The sequence below is a fragment of the Oryctolagus cuniculus genome, chromosome 11 (genome assembly GCF_964237555.1).
Source record: "Oryctolagus cuniculus chromosome 11, mOryCun1.1, whole genome shotgun sequence".
Lineage (NCBI taxonomy): Eukaryota > Metazoa > Chordata > Mammalia > Lagomorpha > Leporidae > Oryctolagus > Oryctolagus cuniculus.
Window position 1 is genome coordinate 12,666,414 of NC_091442.1, and position 20,507 is coordinate 12,686,920.

At 57.7% G+C, this 20,507-nt stretch overlaps 1 protein-coding gene across 1 annotated transcript in view; it reads right to left on the bottom strand.

Annotated features, from left to right (window-relative positions):
- Positions 1–20,507, bottom strand: part of EYA2 (EYA transcriptional coactivator and phosphatase 2) — a 204,042-nt gene that overhangs the window by 104,455 nt on the left and 79,080 nt on the right. Inside the window, exons 4-5 of the mRNA XM_017350738.3 lie at positions 20,175–20,317; positions 13,204–13,320 (exon numbers count right to left, since the gene is read on the bottom strand). Coding sequence (XP_017206227.2) covers positions 13,204–13,320; positions 20,175–20,317 — 260 coding nt within the window. The remainder of the gene's footprint in view (positions 1–13,203; positions 13,321–20,174; positions 20,318–20,507) is intronic.

The window sequence follows — 20,507 nt, forward strand, 5'->3', positions numbered from 1 at the left end:
GCAGCTTCCTGTTGATGCACCTGGGAAGGAGAGGATGGCACCCACGTGGGAGGCCTGGACGGAGTTCAGTTCCAGCTCCTAGACACTGCCTAGCCCAGTTCTGGCCATTGTGGCCGTTTGGGGAGTCAACTAGTGGATGAAAGATCTTTCTCTCCCTCTCTCCCCCCACCCTGTCTTTCAAATGATTAATCTAAAAAAAAAGGGGGGGGGCTGACACTGTGGTGCATGCAGTAGGTTAATCCTCTCTTTGCATCCCATATGGGTGCCGGTTCCAGTCCCGGCTGCTCCACTTCCTATCCAGCTCTCTGCTGTGGCCTGGGAAAGCAGTAGAAGATGGCCCAAGTGCTTGGGCCCCTGCACCCACGTGGGAGACCCGGAGGAAGCTCCTGGCTCCGGATCAGCCCAGTTCTGGCCGTTGCAGCTATTTCGGATGGAAGACTTTTCTCTCTCCCTCGCACTGTCTGTAACTCTACATCTCAAATAAACACATAAAATCTTTAAAAATAAATAAGAGAGAATGAGAGAGAGAGATAGAGAAATGAATAGCTTCCATTTGCTGGTCCAGTCCCCCAACACCTACAATATCTGGGACTGGGCCAGACCAAGACGAGGATCCAGGAACTCCACCTGGGTCTCCTTGTGGGTGGCAGGGGCCCCAGTACCTGCTACCACCCGCTGCTTTCCAGGGTGAGTAAACCAGCAGGTGAAGGGCTAGATGGATCTAGACAGATCTGCCCCTGTCACTCTGCCTGCTCTCGTGTTTAATGAACCAAACCACAGGTCCCAAAACAGGAACCAAAGGAGCAAATCCCAAAGCCAGTGGGGACCTGGGGATTGGGGCCCCTGGACCCACTCCTCGGGTTCCTTCTTGGGTGAGGCGTGTGACAGGGGACCTCAGTGGTGGCTGAGGCTCCCATCCAGGCTGGAAGCTGGCTGGGAAGCAGAGGTGGGACTCGAACCCAGGCCCTCCAATATGGGGCACTGGCATCCCAACAGCTGTGCCACAACTCCTGCCCCGGTGACTGGTCTAGGATGCAAACTTCGTCACTTTCCCTACTCCTGCTGGCTTCCTGGCGCTCTCCAGACCCAGCCCAAAGTCCCCTCCAGCCGGCCCCCTGGGGCTGTGAAGTCCGCTGCCCTCCGACTCCAGCATCACCCTCATGCCCCGCCCCTCCCCACCAGCCACTCAGCCTCCTGCTGCGGGGACCACTCACGGCACAGGGCTGGGCCTGGCCAGTTTGCACGCAGCAGCTCTGCGCCTCCCTTCCAGACCCTGCAGTCCAGTTCAGTGTCCAGGAGCCCTCATCACAGCTGGACGTCAGCCTGCCATTCACTGTCTGCTAGGGACAGAACCGTGCCCCGCCAAGTTCACACTCGGAAGCCTTCACCTTGAGGGCGGCTGCATTTGGAGACAGGACATTGGGGGGTAATTAGGGATACAGGAGAGCATCGTTGGTTCTTTATAAGAAGAGAGACAGCAGGGATCAATCTCTCTCATGAGCACACGGCGCGAGGGCTGCCGGCCAGGGAGGGAGCACTCCCCAGGAACTGAACCTGCCGGCACCCCCACGTGGGACTTGTAGCCGCCAGCACTACGGAACGGTCAAGTCTGTTAAGCCGCCCAGTACAGCCAGGTAGACAATGCATCGTCCACACCCTCAGCCTGGGATGGGGAGGTGGAGCTTGACCGTGCTCTGAGCGCTGCAGGGCCCACCCCTAATTCACTGCCTGGAACAGTGCCTGCACTCCTGAATGTTTGCTGAGTGAATGACTGATAGCCTTCCCTACCCCCAGCCACCTCTCCCCACACCTGTGCGCTCCACTGTGTAACTAGAGTGGGGGGGACACTGTTCCCCTTTGGGGCACTTGGAAATTCTTGGGGACCCTTGTATTGGGGGTACTGGTGATGTTTAGTGGGTGGGAAATGGGGTGGCCAGTCCCCAGGTCCTGCCTGGCTCTCGCTGACATTCACGCGGATGAAGCCCTGGTTTTAATGACGTGATTAGGGAACATAGCGGATGGTCCTAGCGTTTCCGCCTCCTTGCCAACCGTGCACACTGGAAGGCAGCCCTGCCCACTCACTTGCCTGGTATGGCTGCATTCGTGCTATGGTGATGGAGTCACCAGGACTCGGACAGAGACCTGTGCCCTCCAGACCTGAGGCATTTGCACCTGGCTGTATTACGGAGCATGTCTGTGGACCCACGTCCCAGCCCATTCGAGGAACCCTGCATGGATCCACTCCACCTGCACCTCGGAGTCGGCACACAAAGCTGTGAGGGCGGGGGCACTGCCCAGGGCTGCAGGCGCCATTTCCCACAGCTGGGCCATTGGCGTGATTACAGGGCCCACAGGCCAGGCTCAGAGCCCCTCCCCCTGATGCCAGTTCTCCCCACCCTCCGACGGAGGACAGAGATAACAAAATGGTGGCTGGGGAGCCACATCAGTGTGGAGATGTGCTCAGTTCAGCCCACCTGGTTCTGGTTTTTTTTTTTTTTTTTTTTTTTTTTTTGACAGAGTGGACAGTGAGAGAGAGACAGAGAGAAAGGTCTTCCTTTGCCATTGGTTCACCCTCCAATGGCCGCCACAGCCAAAACGCTGTGGCCAGCTGATCCGCACCGCTGATCCGAAGGCAGGAGCCAGGAGCCCCCTCCTGGTCTCCCATGGGGTGCAGGGACCAAGCATTTGGGCCATCCTCCACTGCACTCCCGGGCCACAGCAGAGAGCTAGACTGGAAGAGGGGCAACCGGGACAGAATCCGGCGCCCCGACCGGGACAGAACCCGGTGTGCCGGCGCCGCAAGGCGGAGGATTAGCCTAGTGAGCAGCGGTGCCGGCCCGGTTCTGTTTTAAACTAGTCGCCACCAAGTTAACTGGGACATTTTTAATGACAGATTGCTGGTACTAGCTTTCCTTATCTTTTAAATATGGAATCACGGAGCCACTGTAGGGCAACAGCTCGCTTTCACGGAGCAGGGCTGCTCCCTTACGTGGGGCTGGGACTCCTGGGTCATCGCCAGCTCTGCACACTCAGAAGCCAAGGGCTGGGACTTGACCCAGGCCCCTGGGTACCGCGGGCAGGTGTCCCAAGTGGCAGCTCGGCTGTTGCATCAAATGCCATCCCCAGTTCTCTGTTTATAAGGACACCAATCCCATCCTGAGGGCCGTGCCCTCTGGAGCTCATCTAACCCCAGTCACCTCCCACAGCCGCCCTCTCCAAACACCATCGGGCCGTGGGTTAGGGCTTCAAACACTGGAACTTTGCGACCAGACACAATCTAGCCTACGGCACTTTACTAAGACCCCTCCCCAAAGCCCACCGGCATCAAAGCAGGTTCTACGCTGGCCGCTAAACTCCGCTGCCTAATTAATGCAGGGGCCACATTTATGATGCAATGAATCAAAATCAAACAAAATCAAAACTCCTATCCTGCAGTGGCACTTGCCAGGTTCAAGGGCTCAGGAGGCCCCTGTGGCCAGTGGCTGCTGTCAGGGACAGCACAGATACAGGACACGGCCACCAACTTCCATCTAAACAGCACTGCCTTTGCTGGGAACCAGACTCCCTCCCAGTCCCCGAGTGTCCACTCCGGCTCTCGTCACCTCGCACCTCCAGCTGCTTCTGGACACCAGGGGCAGCGAACCAGACATGTTACAGACCCAGAGAAGAGCAGCTGCTTCCCCTCTAAGTCTGCAACCTGGCAGCCGGCAGCTCAGGCCCGAGGTGGCCGCCCCGCGTAGAGGTGGCGAGCGGGCGGGGGTGCCACCCGGTGCCGCCTGGTGCTGCCTGGCGCCACCGCACCCCGGAGAGCTCACCTGCCTTCCCGTGTGCAGAAGCCCTGCTGACTCACACCCAGAAACCTGACCCGGGCCAGTGCCGCCCGGCTCCTGCCGTGACCTGTGACACACTGAGAGCCGACAGATGTGACCCGCTCAGAACTGGCTGCGCCGGCACAGCCTGCAGGTCACTGCTGCCGGGGAGAAACAGGGAAATGACCTCACCAGGAGGAGGTAGGCACCGCAATGCAGCCTGCGTGGGAGCCTCGGCCACCACTGAGGTCCCCTGCCACACGCCTCACCCAAGAAGTGACCTGAGGAGTGGGCCCAGGGGCCCCGATCTCCAAGTCCCCACTGGCTTTGGGATTTGCTCCTTTGGTTCCTGTCTTGGGACTTGCGGTTTGGTTCATTAAACACGAGAGCAGGCAGAGTGACAGAGGGGCAGATCTGCCTAGATCCATCTAGCTCTTCACCTGCTGGCCAAAGCCAGGGGCCCAGAACTCCGTCCAGGTCCCCCATGTGGGTGGCAGGGGCCCAAGCACTTGAGCCGTCCTCTGCTGCCTTCCCAGGTGCATTAGGAGGGAGCTGGATTGGAAGAAGAGTAGCTGGGCCTCCAACTGGCGCTCCGATATGGGATAGAAGCAACACAAGCAGCGATTTAAGCAGCTGAGCCACAACACCTGCCCCAGGTAAGTTTATTTTGGTGCAAAACAACTTTTGAAGTCTATGAATACAGTGCGTTTCCATGCACACAGCTTGTCTGTTTCCTAAGAGATTCCAAACAGTTGCCAATATTGAAAAAGAATGAGACGTCACAAGGAAATATACTTCCAGGGGTTACCTTGAAAGATGGGAAGATCTGGTCTCCCGGGGTCTCATTCTAGTGTGGTCGCTGTGGGCTGAGCCCAGCAGCACCCGACCCCCGGCTCGGCCACAGTCCCCACCACTCCTCATAACACTGTACCTGGCGAACACCTCTCTCTTATACCCCCAGGCCGACTTCCGTACTGTTCATTGGAGACTCTGGTTGGGAAGAGCCACACCCCAGGGCAGGTTCATCCACCGGCCTGCAGGGTCCTCTCTCTCTCTGATTTGAGAAGTCAGTGCTTCTCTCGGGCTTGTCACTGCCTTGCCATTTGTCTCCAGTTTGGGTGTCACTCCCGGTGCTCCCGCCAGGCCACTCCCAGACGTCTGCAGCCGGACAGCCGGAGCTGTCCTTCTCATTTCTGGATTTTGGATTTCAGAGTTGTGGTCAGAGACCCTTTTTCTGCTCCAAAGTTATCAACATTCTGCTCACTCCTGATCTGACAGTTTTATGGTTTTGACATCTAAACTGTTGGTTCCTTTAATTTGTCATTTCTTATTCTTTTGGTGTATAAGAATGGATTTTCCCCCAGATGGGTAACCAGTTGTTCCAGTATCATTCATTGAACAGCCCATCTTTCCCTACTAACTTTGTTTTTAATTTTTTTACTTAATTATTATTTACTTATTTTTAAATATTTTATTTATTTATTTTAGAGGGAGAGACAGAAAGAAAGGTCTTCCACCTGCTGGTTTACTTCCCAAATGGACACAATGGCTGGAGCTGGGCCAATCTGAAGCCAGGAGCTTCTTCCAGGTCTCCCATGTGGGTGCAGGGGCCCAAGCACTTGGGCCATCCTCTGCTGCCTTCCCAGCCCACAAGAAGAGAGCTCGATGGGAAAAGGAACAGCTGGGATTCGAACCGGCACCCACATGGGATACCGGTGCCACAGGTGGAGGCTCAGCCGACTACACCACAGCGCCGGCCCCTCATTTTCAAAACTTACTTCAAAGGCAGAGAGACAGGGATAGAGAAAGACAGGCAGAGCTCCCACCTGCTAATTCACCACCAAATGCCCACAACAGTCAAAGCTGGGCCAGGGCTGAAGCTGGGAGCCAGGAAACTAAACCCAGGTCTCTCAGTGCCTGCTGGGAGCTCAGCTAGTGGAGCTATGACCATGGCTTCCCACGGCCGCGTGGTGGGGGGAGGAGTCAGCAGTGGAGCACGAATGGAGCCCAGGTCCTCTGAGAGGGGCCGTGGATGCTCTCACTGCCGGCCCAGACACCTGCTCCCCGCCGCTGTCCCCGGGCCCCGGACGTGCTGAACTTTCTGGACTGCCTGCCGCGTTCTCTCTGATTGGCCGATCAGTGCATTCATGACAGAAGCAAGCGGCTTTGTTTCTGGAAGCTTTAGACTAGGTTGGAAATCCGGCATGCCTGGGCCCTCCTTGCTCTTTCACAGGCTCTTGAATCTCAACTCCTAATCACAGAAAAGCAAACGAATCGATCAGAGCTCTGAACTACGCGGCTCAACCTCGTCCGCAGGACAAAAGTCACAAACCAGCACCACACTCACGTGCTGCTTCCCACGCAAACTCCCACGATCCGTGACGCTGGGTCGGCGGGTCTCTACGGCCACAGGCACTCGAGGGCACTGGGGGTGGGGTCACTTGGGGACACGTCCCATACTTAACCAGGGACCTGCTCCTGGACCCAGAATGCCACTTCTGGAAATTTGTCCTTCAAAACGCGTGCAGGAAAACAAAACCATACACAAAAAGGCTTTTCATGGCCATGTTGGGATTAACCGCAAAGGCTAGAAGCCAGCCACGTGTTCGCCCCTAAGGAACCGGCTGGGCCATCTTCAGCACATCAGCCAATGGAATAACAGTGTCCGGGAAAGAGGACGGAGCAGCTCTGTGTGCACTGCCTTGGAAAGTCTCCCAAGGTATACAGACAAATGACGAGGGTCAAAGGCAGACACGTGGGCCCGGTCTGTGCCATATGCAAAAATCAGAAGATCCCCGTATATGCCATTGTGTGCCAGCACCTTCCCAGAAGGCCACGCGCCGTGCACAAAGCAGAACAGAGCTCACGGGTAAAACGAGGGCTGGGGCCGACGGCTCAGAGCAGTGCAGCTCTGTCGCCAGGGCGTGAAGAAAAGCAGTCACGACCCTGTTAAAACAACACAGGACCCTGCCGAGACATGAGCACGGCGACCAAGCAGATACCAGAGAAGGGCCTCAAACGGAGGACCTGGCTGTTAGGAGGTGGACGGACCTCCACGGGAGGGGCGGTGAAGACAGAGGACACAAGGCCAAAGCGGACCGAGACAGACTGGCGGGCGTTGCCGAGTTAGGTTTTGAGAAACAGAGCCACACGGCCGACATGAGGAGGAGCAAGAGCGGAAGCTGCCTCCTGCGAGCTGGCCACGGTGACATACCAGGGCAGCCGCGTTCGGGGATGTGCTGGGAAAAACTGCAAAGGCACCAGCGCGGCGCACCTCCCACTGTGGCCGTGAGCGAGCGAACTGCAGGGACAGGATTTGTGCTCCCAGCAGGAGTTGCAAAACCAGGTTTCTGTTCAGGGCTTCAGGCTCAAGGACAGGGGGGCTCTGTTGAGGGAACTAAATGACAGGCCTTCTGACCACTCCTCTGTGGAGTTCCCAGGGTGGGGACCAAGGGGCGGACCAGGGCTGCTCAGCCGGGGACACAGCGCTGCAGCCCAAGGAGGCGGGAGCGGGCAGATGCCACACAGAGCTCTGGGAGCTGCAGACAGCTCGTCTCGGGGGCCCACCTGACTACTGATGGGCACGTGGCAGTGAGCAGTGCCCCAGGACGGGGGAAAAACCGCTCGGAAGGATCAGAAGCAGCAACCCCCCGGGCTCCTGTGCACACCAGCCAGAGGGCAAGCCCAGCACCCAGAGCACTGGGAGGAGACGCACAAGGGGGGGACTAGCGATGGGGAGAAATCCGCCCAGATTCAGCGCAGCTCTGAGCCCAGTGAGCCAAGCTTAAAGCACGACTCGAGGGAACCAAACTGTGTCCGGGGGACCCAAGTGCATCCCAGGACAACACTGAAAAATACTTGCAGGGATATGCGACACCCGGCATTTAACAAGGTGAAATTCACGTCTGGCATCCAACCACAGCGAACGCGCCATGCAAAAAAGCAGGCAGCGGTGACCTGGTACAAGGAGGAAAAATCGAAGGCAAGTCAGACAGAAATGACAGCGGAACGGGATCAGTGGACAATAAGAGCTGCTGCAGCTTAGTCCAGCTGCTCCGGGAGCCAGCGGAAAAGCTGGACATGGTAAGTAACGACATGGAAGATATTAAGAAAGACCCAGACCAAAGCTCTCCGAATGAAAACTCTGCACGAGACAATTCCCTGGGTGGGATGAGCAGCAGATACAATGTTGCTCAAGCAAAGATGCCCCTAAAGATGGGGTAGGGGGGAGGCGGGCCGAGCAGCAGCAGAAATTTTGGCTAAGAAGTTCTCAATGGCGATGAAGACCACGCAGCCACAGATCTAAGCAGCTCAACAACCCAGGGCCCTCGGAGCGGGAAGAGCACGCTGAGAGACACCTCACCATAACGGAAACCCGCGACAGGAGAATTCAGAAGCAAACCAACCGTGGCGGCGGCAGACTTCCCGGGCCCGCACCACGCACTTCCTTTGGAATCACACACGGACTCCCCCTCGTCACAGCCACTGCGCACGGGGTACTCGCAGTCGCGGACAGGCCTCCGGGTTGGGGTCACGAGAGGATGTCACTGCCCAGGTCTGGGAGACAGACTTCCGCGGACGTGTGAGCCAGACGAGCGGAAGAGGAGTCGCTCGAATGCCTTTTTCTCACCGCAAAAGCAACACTATCGATGGGAGGGGAGATGGCGGGGCGGGGGGGAGGGGTGACTGCTCACCGGCACGCGGTTTCTTTTCGGGGTGATGAAAACGTGGAAGACAGGGACGATGGAGGCAATGATAACAGGCACTGACTTCAGCAGAGCTACCATAGTAAAAACTCAATGAACTAAAAACAAGGAAAAAAGGAATACAAATGGTGTAAAAAAAAAAAAGAAAAGAGGGAGATTTAAAGAATTTGAAGACGGGAAGGGACCTAAGAGATCACCAGATCTGAAGCCAGAGCCTGGGCGCGGGGACAGGTCCCTCACCAGATCCAAGGGGGCGCTGGCACCACCGATCACCCCTGAGAGCTGCAGTGGCCAACAGCTCACGGAGCCACAGGGCAGCACTGTGGGGAAGACGCCGACTTACTCCGCGGCACGCGTGTGTGGCTCTACCAGATGGGGTTGATTATCAGACCACGGCCCTTCCCGACCCCTTGCTCTTTCTCAGGGGCATTTATCTGCCCTGCAGCAGTGGAACGCAGGTTGTGAAAGGTGAGCGACCGGACCCAGCGCTGGAGTCCAGAGATCGGGACACAAACTGGCCTTGGAGGTCCCCAGCTGGGATTCCTGGCTGAATCCCATGGAGCCTCCCACTCTCCCACAATCCTCAAGTCTGTGTTTCCAGGTCACTCAGGGGTGACTCAGCCCAGGTCCTAAGCTTCGGCGTGCACATCCCCTGGGCTCCCACGGCCGTGAACTTGGACAGTTAACACTGGCATGGAGGTCTCAGCGGTCTCAGATCCACAGGCTTCTTTTCTCTTACCACGACTGTTTCCTAAGATGGACGGCTCATGAGTGGAAGTGGGCGTGGAAGGAGCCACAGCTGCCACACCCGAACCTGGCAGGGCCAGCAGCGGGGACGAACGCCACTCGGCTCGTACCTACTTCACAAACGCAAGTCCCTGAGCCATCAGGCACACCACGCGGCAGGGGCTTCAACCCGCCCACGTCACAGGGCAGACAGAGCCTCTGAAGGTCACACGGCTGGGACCCTGCTGAACCGGCGCTGAACGCAGTCTGACTTCGCAGTTCCTGCTCTGAACTGCACCCACAGGAGAATAAAGAGGAACCTCGGGACCTCGTCTGACGTGACCGTGAACCATTTCATTCAGTCTCCAGGAGCCACACGAGGGCATCCGAGGGCATCCCTCGTGCTGGGACGCCAGTGTCACAGGCGAGAAAACCACAAAGACGTGCCAGCAAAAGGAGAGCATGAGAAGTACACACATGTAAATATAAATATGTAAATACAGAAGATATATTCAATATGAATTACACATGGTCCAGCTATTAAAACCTGGAGTGACCCTCAAAAAAGAAAATTGACAACCATGCAAAGGCTGGGAGCTCTGCAAGCCTGTCTCTGACATTCACTGGAAGGGGAGGGGGACTGAACAGACGCCGATCTCGAACCGCAGCCTTGCAGGGTGATGGCTGGGCAGAAGCTTCTGGAATTAGCTAGAAACCTGGGGGAGGCACCCTGGCTTATCTAATGCTTCCACCTGGCCGCAGTGCCTCAGTTTATCCCCCTGTAAAATGATGCGTGTGCCCTCTGTGGGCCCTTTCTGCTTCTCCAGGACTACCCGTCTGTTCTGCAAGGGGAAAAGGACTCGGGTCGATTTCAGGGAGCCACATCGCCGGTGCTCACAGCTGAGCCAGCCCCCGCCTTCCTCCTGCTCCACGCACCTGAGTCAGCCGGCGGCTCCTACTCTGAAATGCTGGGAGCTATTCTGGGAGAACTCAGGCGGAAAACAACTCATCATGGGAAGCACACGGGCATGGCGTGCGAGCGTTCGAGAAAAATCCTGGAGCGGGAACAGTTCAGGCTCGGAGAACGCCAGCCCCATCTCGAGAGCAGTTTCTGGCCGTCAGCACCAGTGGGCAGCTAACCGGGACAAAGGCCAGCTGCCGCCGCGCCTCGGCGTCTGGGCCATGCCGACCGACCGTAAGGAAAGGACGTGGAGGCGGAAGCAGAGCAGCAGACGTTTTTCCGTTTGTGAGGGACGGGTGAGGACGGTGGTCAGGGAGGGGTCTAGGCTTGGGCTCGCCCTTGAGAGTCGCCTTCTAGACGGAGCTGCATTGGGGGGCGGCGAGTGGGAGGCTGTGCCTGGGCTCTGGGGGGCAGCTGCCTGGCTTCGCATCCCAGCCATGGCCATGCGACCTTGGGCAAGTTGGTTAACGACTCTGTGCCTTGGTTTCCCTACCTGGGGCTGAGGATGGAACCTGAGTCTCAGGGCTGCAGGGAGGTTAAGGGGACGGCCATGCGCTGAGACCACGGCGGGGCGGGTCGAGGGGATGGCGGGGCCCGCGGGCTGGAAGGAGTCCAGGACATGTCAGCACCCACAGGAAGCGGCACAGCACGCTCTGGAATATTCTGAACCTGACTCTCAGCCTGGAACACTCACTGGTTCAGCAGTCCCGCCTCGTGCGGTTGCTCTGTGTTCTCAAGTTGGGAGTAAATGAAACCATTCTTTACGCAGTGTCCGGGGAGGGCCCCGCCTCCTCTCCCCTCGCTTACCACGCTCCAGAGTCCCGAGTTTCTTTAGCCTGGGAGCCGCTCCTGCCTCAGGGCCTTGGCTCTTGCTGCTCCCTCTGCCTGGACTCCGCCTCCAGCTCCTCCCACGGCTGTGTCCTCTCATTACCCAGGTCTGTGACCTCTGGGTCAAGGTGGATCCCCACTCCTCCCTGGCCAGAGTCCCTCACGCTGCCCTGGTTGTGTCTTTCACAAGCTTTGTCAAAACGTGTCATCGGCTGGCGCCGCGGCTCACTAGGTTAATCCTCCGCCTTGCGGCGCCGGCACACCGGGTTCTAGTCCCGGTCGGGGCGCCGGATTCTGTCCCGGTTGCCCCTCTTCCAGGCCAGCTCTCTGCTGTGGCCAGGGAGTACAGTGGAGGATGGCCCAAGTGCTTGGGCCCTGCACCCCATGGGAGACCAGGAGAAGTACCTGGCTCCTGGCTTCGGATTGGCACAGGCGCCGGCTGTAGCGGCCATTTTGGGGGGTGAACCAACGGAAGGAAGACCTTTCTCTCTGTCTCTCTCTCTCACTGTCTAACTCTACCTGTCAAAATAAATAAATAAAAAAATACAGAAAGAAACTAGGTTGAGATGAACCCCAACACGAGTTCAAATTCACTGTCCTCACAGTTTTCATTATTGGGATTGGCGCCACTGGGTCCTGGGAATCTATATGCTCTCGTGGGACCCAGAGCGGCGCCGTCAGGGAGACGGAGGTGATGGCGGAAGCAGAGGAGGCAGGAGACGTCACGGCCAAGGGCTCTGGGGAGAGGTGGGGGGCCGGGATTCCACCAGCCCTTCCAGGGACTCGACGCAGTCCGTGTCCTGCTGCACCTGTGCTAACGTCTACACTCTGCATCCTGACCTTGGTCAAATCCATCATTCCCTCTACACCTGCTTTCTCCCTTCTTCGAGATGGGAATGCAACCAGTGACAGCACCTCAGAGTTTCATGAGGACCGTATGAGACGGAGCACGCCACATCACCCGGCGCCCGGGGATTAGTCTCCATCCGTGGGCGGCGCCCCCACAAGCTGGGACAGAGACCGTTACATGGGAGCCGCTCTGAGGGCCGGAGCAGGATGCCCAGCACCCCTTTGCTCTACAAATGCCCCCGAGAGCCTTTGCTGTCCTTAACTAAAATGTTAAAAAGGTCCAGTGAACATGCTCCCGTGTGGCTTTTTACAAGAAAATGTACAATCACTTGTTAGCCGGCACCTCGTCAGGACGTTCCCATGCTCGCATTTTACTTTTCAGATTCCTGGTGGCTGTTTTTGCAGCTTGTGGGACACATGTGATACTGGGATGGGGCTCCCCAAAGCTTCCCCCCAAGCACCCACATTAACACAGCACCAAGGGGGTGTCAAAGCCGACAGGGGCTCTAGGGAGCTGAAGGGGTGCAGGCGGGCACAGGCGACCAGAAAGCCAGTCTCTTAGGGCACAGGGTTGGGGTTACGCACTGGAATCCTTCCTTCCCCTCCCAGGCCCTGTGGGAGGCCTGGGATAATGACTCCTCTCCCTGCCTGTCCAACACTCCCCCCCCCCCCCCCGCATTCCTCTGCTCTCCAGCGGACCTGCCTGTCCCATCACACTTAAAGAGCCAGTCAACTGCTTCTTACAGCCCTCAAGACCCTGTGTGACCCCCCTCTGCTCCCTCCAAGACTCCTCCTACCACGCGCCCTCTCTCTCTGCCCCAGCTTCCCTGGTCTCCATTCTGCACCTCAGATGCAGCCACACGTTTCCTTCTGTACAGCTTTGGCACTGCCTCCTCCTCTGACTACGACGCTTTTCCCTGGGGAACCGACACAGCTGGCTTCACCCCACCCTTTGGGTCCACACCAAGTCCTCTTCTTAGCGCTTGCCCTGGTGACTTGGTCTAAAGCGACACACCCACCTCTCCTGACCCCCCCTCCCCCCCAATCATCGCTCTCTATCCAAATACCAGGCTTATTTGCCTCATTGCACTCAACCCTTTCCGAGATTATCTGGTTAATCAGCTGACTTGGTCATCACCATGCCATGGAGTTCCCAGGAGGGCAGATCTCACATCTGCCTTCTCCACCACCACAACTTCATTGCTTGAGCTGAAGCCCAGCACACAGTAGGTGCTCAATGTATCTGCCGAACAGACGAGTGGATGGAGGGACCCCCAACTCAGGTCTGAGACACAGGCACGGGGGGCTGCGGCATCACACTGACCGTGCATCTGGTAGGAGTATGGGCTCTGTCCAGCGGGTGCGGTGCTGAAGCTGGAGCCATAGCTGAGGAATCCACTCTGGCTGGGGGAACGGTTCAGGCTGTCTTCTGTCTTGATGCCTTGGATGCAGGAGAGAGAAGCACCAAGCACACATGATTAGAGGCTTGCTTGTCACCCACGGAAGAGCCCCCGAGTCAACACAGCACACACTTTTAACAGCTTCCAAACCAGGAGTTGCCTGAGAGTTGAAGCTAACCTATGGACAAATTCTGCCTGGTCCGCCTACTTTTAAAGAAAATCTGAATTAGTTCCTTTTGTTTAAGACTCAGGAGATGCCACCCAGAGATTCTGGATTTGTGGCTTTGCTTGGGCAACAGGATGGCCCAGTGGCCCCAGGTTCCCTAGTTTGCGTCCCAGGTCACCATGGGCCAGGTCTCTGTGACCCTGAGGCTGGGTTTAAGATGCTCCTTTTCCCATCGAAGATGCTGTCGAAGCTGAGAAGGGGGCAGGCAGGCCAGGGGGTCTCCTATTTCGTGCATGACGTCAGCTTCCCTGCAGCTACAAGAGTCTGCACCTCCTGTACCACCTGTACCACCACGCGTGCCTCGAGTGACGTTCACGGAACTGAGCTGCCCCTGCAGAGACGACGCCACTGCTCCGGGAGACATCCCTGCCCTGCGCACCAAGGGTCAGCCACAAATCCGCCTTCTGCTGCAGCCAAACCCCAGGCTTCCCCAGAGAAAGCACGGGTGCCAACTCCACGCGCACCTGCTGGGGAAGGGCTCCCGCTGGGAGGCGGGCGCTGCTCACCACCAGCAGCTCGTCCTTTCTACTAGACCCCCTGTGAAAGTTCAAGCAGCACAGAAAGAAGAGGGTCTCTCCGGCCCCGGGCCAGCCCCCAGCTCTCCTTCCCAGGGGCATCCCCTGGCCCAGCCTCTTCTTGTGTTCACTTCCAGACAGGCGCTGTGCACACACGAGTTCATGTCTAGTGTGTGTGTGTGTGTGTGTGTGTGAGAATGGGAGCATTCTACAGGGGCCGTCTGCATTTCCTCACTCTGCTTGCATCCCCCGCACTACGTGAGAACAGCTGTTCTCCACCAGCCTGTGGCTCTGTACTCACGGCACAGCCGGATTCTATCATGTGGCATCCTCACCGGAGCTTACCCAGTCTCCTATTCACGGGCTCAATCTGCACGGTTAGGAGGCTTTATGACTATAACCTGAGCTGTACCAAATACACACATACATACTCAGCACAAATAGACTCGCACATACATGTTTACATGCAGGAAAGATATCCACGTATGTGTGCACACATGTATTTGCTGCAGCTTAGTACAGACAGCACACACACACACATTTTTGGGCACAGGTGCGCATGTATCTTTCGAGTAGTTGCAATTAGTGAGTCCCAGGGCAAGAGCAGCTTAAACTTTCACAGATGCTGCTGAACGGTGTCCCTGGGATCCACAGGGACGCCCTCTCCAAACACCGCACCTGCACGGATGCGGGAGCCCACACTGCTTCTCTTTGGCTCTAGGGAGGAGACAGGACCTCACTGCCGCTGGAACGCTTCCTGGGGTCAAGAACACTTCCGGGGCTGGGTGCAGCTTTGCACCCGAGGTTTCCTTCCTTCCCCTTTCTCACCCAGCCCTCCGGTCCCCCACCCCCACATAAAACAAGAGGACCGTTGGGGTGAAGATAGATGGCTCTGGGTTGGGAAATTGGGGCTGGGGTCCTGCGCGGTCTGCTTCACAGTGGGGTGGCCTGGTTTATTTCTCCCACAAGCCCGGCTTGGAAGTCGCCTTCCTTAGGAAATACAGATTAGACAATATTGTTTTGTTCGTTTTGAAGATGTGGAAACTGGGGTTCAGGAAGCCAGCTGGGGGTTCAGCCACCCTCATCTGGGTAGAAATCCAAAATACAGAATATTCGGCTGGTGCCCTGCTCATGGGCTCCAGGTTGACTGCTTTTATCCTCACAACCCAGAGGGAACGGGCACACCGCCTCCTGCAGCAGTTGTCCCGGTGGGACACAGAAATGCCACTGCTGCATCCAAGGGATGGGCGCTCTTTGTTTTAAGTAGATATGGACAAACCGTGAGAAAACCTCTGGCCTCGGGCCCTTTGCATGTTTCTCTCTCTGCCTGGATTGCGCCCTTGCTCTTCTTAACGAGGCTGATGCCTCTCAGCCTCGATTTCTTAGCTTAAATCCTCTTCCCGAGAAAGGTCTCCCACGGCCCCGGTCGGCCTCTCCTCCGTCCTTGTACTCCTCACAGTTTGCTTCTTTAGTTTTTTAAGATATAATTTATTTGAGAGTCAGAGTGACACACACACACACACACACACACACACACACACACACACACACAGCAAGAGCAAGAGAGATCTTCCATTTGCTGGTTCCCTCCCCAAATGCTTGCAATGGCCAGGGCTGGGTCAGCAGAAGCCAGGATCCAGGAACGCCATCCGTCCGGGTCTCCCCCACGGGTGCAGGGACCAAGGCCTCCTAGGTGCACTGGGAGGGAGCGGGACCAGAGCGGGAGGCGGGCCGCCCCCCTCCCAGGCACTCTGAAAGGGGACGCAGGTGCCCCAAGTGTGACTTAGCCTGCCCAGCCACGCCCCAGACTGCCAGCTGAGCTCTCGGCTTCTGATGGTCTTGGTCACTTGGAGGCTCTGGCTACTCCTCACACTCATAGCACGGGGGAGACCAGGAAAGAAGGGGGAGGGCCCCTGTCCCCCACCCCACCCCCACCACAGAACTCTCCAGAAGGAAAGCCCTGCCCTCGCACTTCAGAGTCTGCGTGTGCTCTGCCGGGTCCGAGGAGACTTCCCACGTTCCCGGGTTGGAAACGGAACCCCAGCGCAACGTGCTGGGGAACGGGGCCTTCAGGAGGGACTGGGTCCGAAGGGCTTTGCCCTCGCAGATGGACCCGCGCCGCCAGAGTGAGTGAGTCCCCGCCGACTGCAGCATCCAGGATAATGGGAAACCCAGTGACCGTCCAAAGGACAATGGGCAAGTGAGTTGTGGTACAAGTACTGGAATATTATAGAGCGGTGAACATGAATGAGCTACAGATAGGGACACGTTTTACTGGCATGGCGAAAGCAAGCTGCCAAAGAATGCATGCTTAAAGACGCAACAGATGTGCACCAAGTCGTAAGATACACTTACAAGGCTACACTGGGGGGAGTGGGTGAAGTGGTGTAACGGTTACACGGTCACCTGCAGTGCCAGATCCCACATGGCACTGGTTGGAACCTTGGCCACTCCACTTCCAATCCAGCTCCCTGCTGTGGCCTGGGAAAGCAGTGGAAGATGAGCCAAGTGCTTGGGCCCCTGCCACCCATGTGGGAGACCTGGAGGAAGCTTCTGGCTCCTGGCTTTGGCGTGACCCAGCTCCAGCCATTGCAGCCATCTGGGGAGTGAACCAGCAGATGGAAGATCTCTCTCTCTCTCTGCCTCTCCTCTCTCTGTGTAACTCTGACTTTCAAATAAAGAAATCTTAAAAAACAAAACTATCCCCAGGGGCTGTAAGCTACGGCCCATAGGCCAGATGCGGCCTCCACCTGTTCTTCTAAATGCAGATTTGCCACAACACGCCCGCCCATTCGCTTCCGCACCATCTATGGCCACTCTCGGGCCACTGTGGCAGAGCTGAGGGGTTGCCATGGAGACCGTATGCTCTGCAAACGCCAAAGTGCTTGCTCTCTGGCCCTTTAAAAACAACCTGCTAGGCCAGCGCCGCAGTTCAATTGGGCTAATCCTCCGCCTTGCGGCACCGGCACCCCGGGTTCTAGTCCCAGTTGGGGCACCGGATTCTGTCCCGGTTGCCCCTCTTCCAGGCCAGCTCTCTGCTGTGGCCCGGGAGTGTAGTGGAGGATGGCCCAAGTGCTTGGGCCCTGCACCCCATGGGAGACCAGGAGAAGTACCTGGCTCCTGGCTTCAGATCAGCTCGGTGCGCCGGCTGCAGCGGCCATTGGGGGGTGAACCAACAGAAAAAGGAAGACCTTTCTCTCTGTCTCACTGTCCACTCTGCCTGTCATAAAAAAAAAAAACAACCTGCTGACCCTGACCTTGGCCTCCTGACCCTTACAGAAAGACAGGCAGGGCCAGGACGAACATCAAGTTCAGAAGAAAGGACAGTCAGCTCCCTGAGGGCCAGGGCACGGCGGGGTAGGGTTATACTCTCCGTGCTTTTCTGATACACGGAGAGAAAGGGCGCCGCACTCCCAGCCCCCTCGTCTGGAGCTTGCTCACTGCCCCTCCCCCCTGCTGTTTCAATCCAAGCAAACGGCCCTGTTTGCCAAAGGGCAGTGGTGAAAGCGCTGTGAGAAGACTCTGCGAGGTCTGGCCACGGCCACGGCCACGTGTGAGGGGAGACATCCTCTCAGCCCCTCCTTGTTACTCATAGACACCAGCGTTCTGACCCAGCGCCGCTCCTCCGGCAGGTCTCTGGGCCTGGACCCCGGGAGCCAAGCCCTTCCCATAGGTCAGGGCTTACAGGCTGCGTCTGGCCCACCGCCTGCTTGTGTAAATAGTTTTATTGGAATACAGACACCCCCACGGGTTTAAACACTGCTTTCATGGTAGAATGGCAGAACTGAGCGTGGTAGAGAGCGGACTGCTGAGTGGAAAACACTAATCAACCCCGACACAAACCCTCACGACCCGCGCTGGGGGGTCAGGCTTCCTATGGTCCCCACTGTGCGACGGTGCAGACCGAGGCTGAGCCAGGTGCGGTCCCTCGCCTGCTGTCTCAGGACCCACAATGGGCAGCGATGGGAGGTGCAGCCGGCGGCAGAACTCCGGGCCTCGTGTTCCCAGAGTCCACGCTGCGTCGTCTGCGCAGACGCTTCGACGGTAATGAGACGGCAAAAAGCCTTTGACCCACACTCATCTGCACCCAGCGCCTGGCTCGTCTGGGAACAGGACCGGCCCGCTCTTTGATGTGAACAACACGGCTTCGTTTTTCTTGGCTGTCGGCCAGGCGGGGTGACTCTCGTGGGACCGAGTCACCGTCTTCAGGCACGGATGCCCACCCCTGTGGGCCAGGGTCCGTGCTCCGTAACCCTCCCCAGCGCTTACAGAACACACGTGCAGGCGGCAGGGCTCGGCGGCTGCTGGGGTTTAAATTCACCTCGGCCACCCGCCAGCCGGGGCAGCTGGGGTGAGTGTGCCACCCTCTCTGAGCCACTCTTTGCTCCTCCATCAAGGCAGGAGGATAAAGTGACCTTTCTCGTAGGATGGAGGTGGACACGGAAGCAACGGGCGGCCAGGAAGCAGCGGGAGTGACGGGAAGTCAATGCCGGTGGACGCGATGTGGCGACGGGATCTGTCACTTGCTCGGGGGCTTCTCCTGACCCTGTCCCTGTCTGCCATCCATGGCCACGCCTCCCCAGGCCCCCGACACTCCATCGTGCCATGCCAGGTCGCTCTCCCAACCAGTCTTTCTGCTTCTCTTGTTTTCCTTCTATTCTTTTTTTTTTTTTTTTTTTTTTTTTGACAGGCAGAGTGAACAATGAGAGAGAGAAACAGAGAGAAAGGTCTTCCTTTGCCGTTGGTTCACCCTCCAATGGCCGCCGTGGCCGGCGCGCTGCGGCCGGCGCACCGCGCTGATCCGATGGCAGGAGCCAGGTACTTATCCTGGTCTCCCATGGGGTGCAGGGCCCAAGTACTTGGACCATCCTCCACTGCACTCCCTGGCCACAGCAGAGAGCTGGCCTGGAAGAGGGGCAACCGGGACAGAATCCAGCGCCCCGACCGGGACTAGAACCCGGTGTGCCGGTGCCGCAAGGTGGAGGATTAGCCTAGTGAGCCGCGGCACCGGCTGTTTTCCTTCTATTCTAACCCCCGGAGCCACCAAAGCCAGCCTGAAACCGGACCCAGCCTGTGCACGGTTGCCTGTCTCACTCCCACTAAAACCCTGAATCTTTCTGGGGCCTCGAAGGCCCTGCCCACCTGGCCCATCCCCCTCTCACCACACCCCGGCCATGGGTGCTGTGGTCGCCACACTCCTTCTGTCCGTAGGCGCTGCCCCTCGGCCTGGGTGATCCCCCCTAACCCGCCCCAGCGCTTGTACATGGCCACGCTGCAGCCCTCAGCTGAACTAACACTTCAGCTAAAGATCTCCCCGGCCCTGGAACCTGAAATAAGTCGTCTCTGCTCGCTTCTCTCTTGCGTGCTTCTCACCCTCTGCATCACACGTCACGGTGTGAAATACAGCACACGGTATTTTCAAGATGCGTCAAGTTCATCTCTCCCTGTGGGCCACGGTTTGCAGATTCAAATGTCTTTGTTGGAGAGGCCGCTGCTTCAGGGAGGTGACGCGGGCTGGGTGGGGTCTGTGCCAGCTGCCCTGAGTCTGGTTCTCAGCGGGCAGCGCCCACACTCGAGGCCGGGGGTGGGGGCTGCCGAGGGTGCCCCAGGGTGCGTTCTCCTGACAGTCACCCTGCTCTCCCTGCTTCCTGCCCACTATCTCCTTGCCTTACTCTTGACGCGGTCACGTGACCCAGTCTGAGCCAATGCTGAATCAGATTCTAGTGGACGGACTGGGAAGGACGGGCTCTGGTACTCAGGGTGCGGAGCCGAAAGGTGCAAACCCAGAGCTGCCGGGCCCCATGTCGGCTGCCACGTGAGCAGAAAGCCCCCGAGGACGGAACGAGCCAGACCCTCGTGACGTCCTGTGAGCGCCTGGACCCAGCCATACCTGATGTCCATGGTATCCTCTGCTCTCCCAAATATGCAAATCATTAACTTTCCATTTTACCTAAACCAGCTCGGGCCATGTTTCTGATTCTTACAGCCAAAACAAGCCTTGGCATAATCTCTAGAATTGGAGCCATGTTTAAAGTGCTTCCTGCTGTCTCTGACCCCAAATGAAGTGACTGCGTCCATCGTTCTGCATTTAAGGGAGGCGCCAGGGCACTAGAAAGAGCTCGGTGTGGGGGCCCCAGGGGGAGCTGGTACTCACTGTAAGAGGGGATCCCGTAGGCTTGCGCTGGAGGCGGGTAAGCTGCGTAGGGGGCAGCCTGCTGGATGCCCGCACTATACTGCGTCTGGCCGTAGGCTGCCATGGCTGGGGGCGCCGGGCTGGGCAGGACGCGTGGGCCAGGCCTGTGTGGGAGGAGAGAAGATGAGTCCCAGCCCAGTCCAGCCTCCCTGGCCCCCATGGCTGGTATCAACACTGCCATCACCCTCCAGGTAGAGACTCCACACGTGTTCATCAAACCCCATTCCACTTTCCTCGTCCTGGTTAGCATTTCACGTCCGTCTCCTCTTTGCCGCCTAGATTTGATCACGTGAC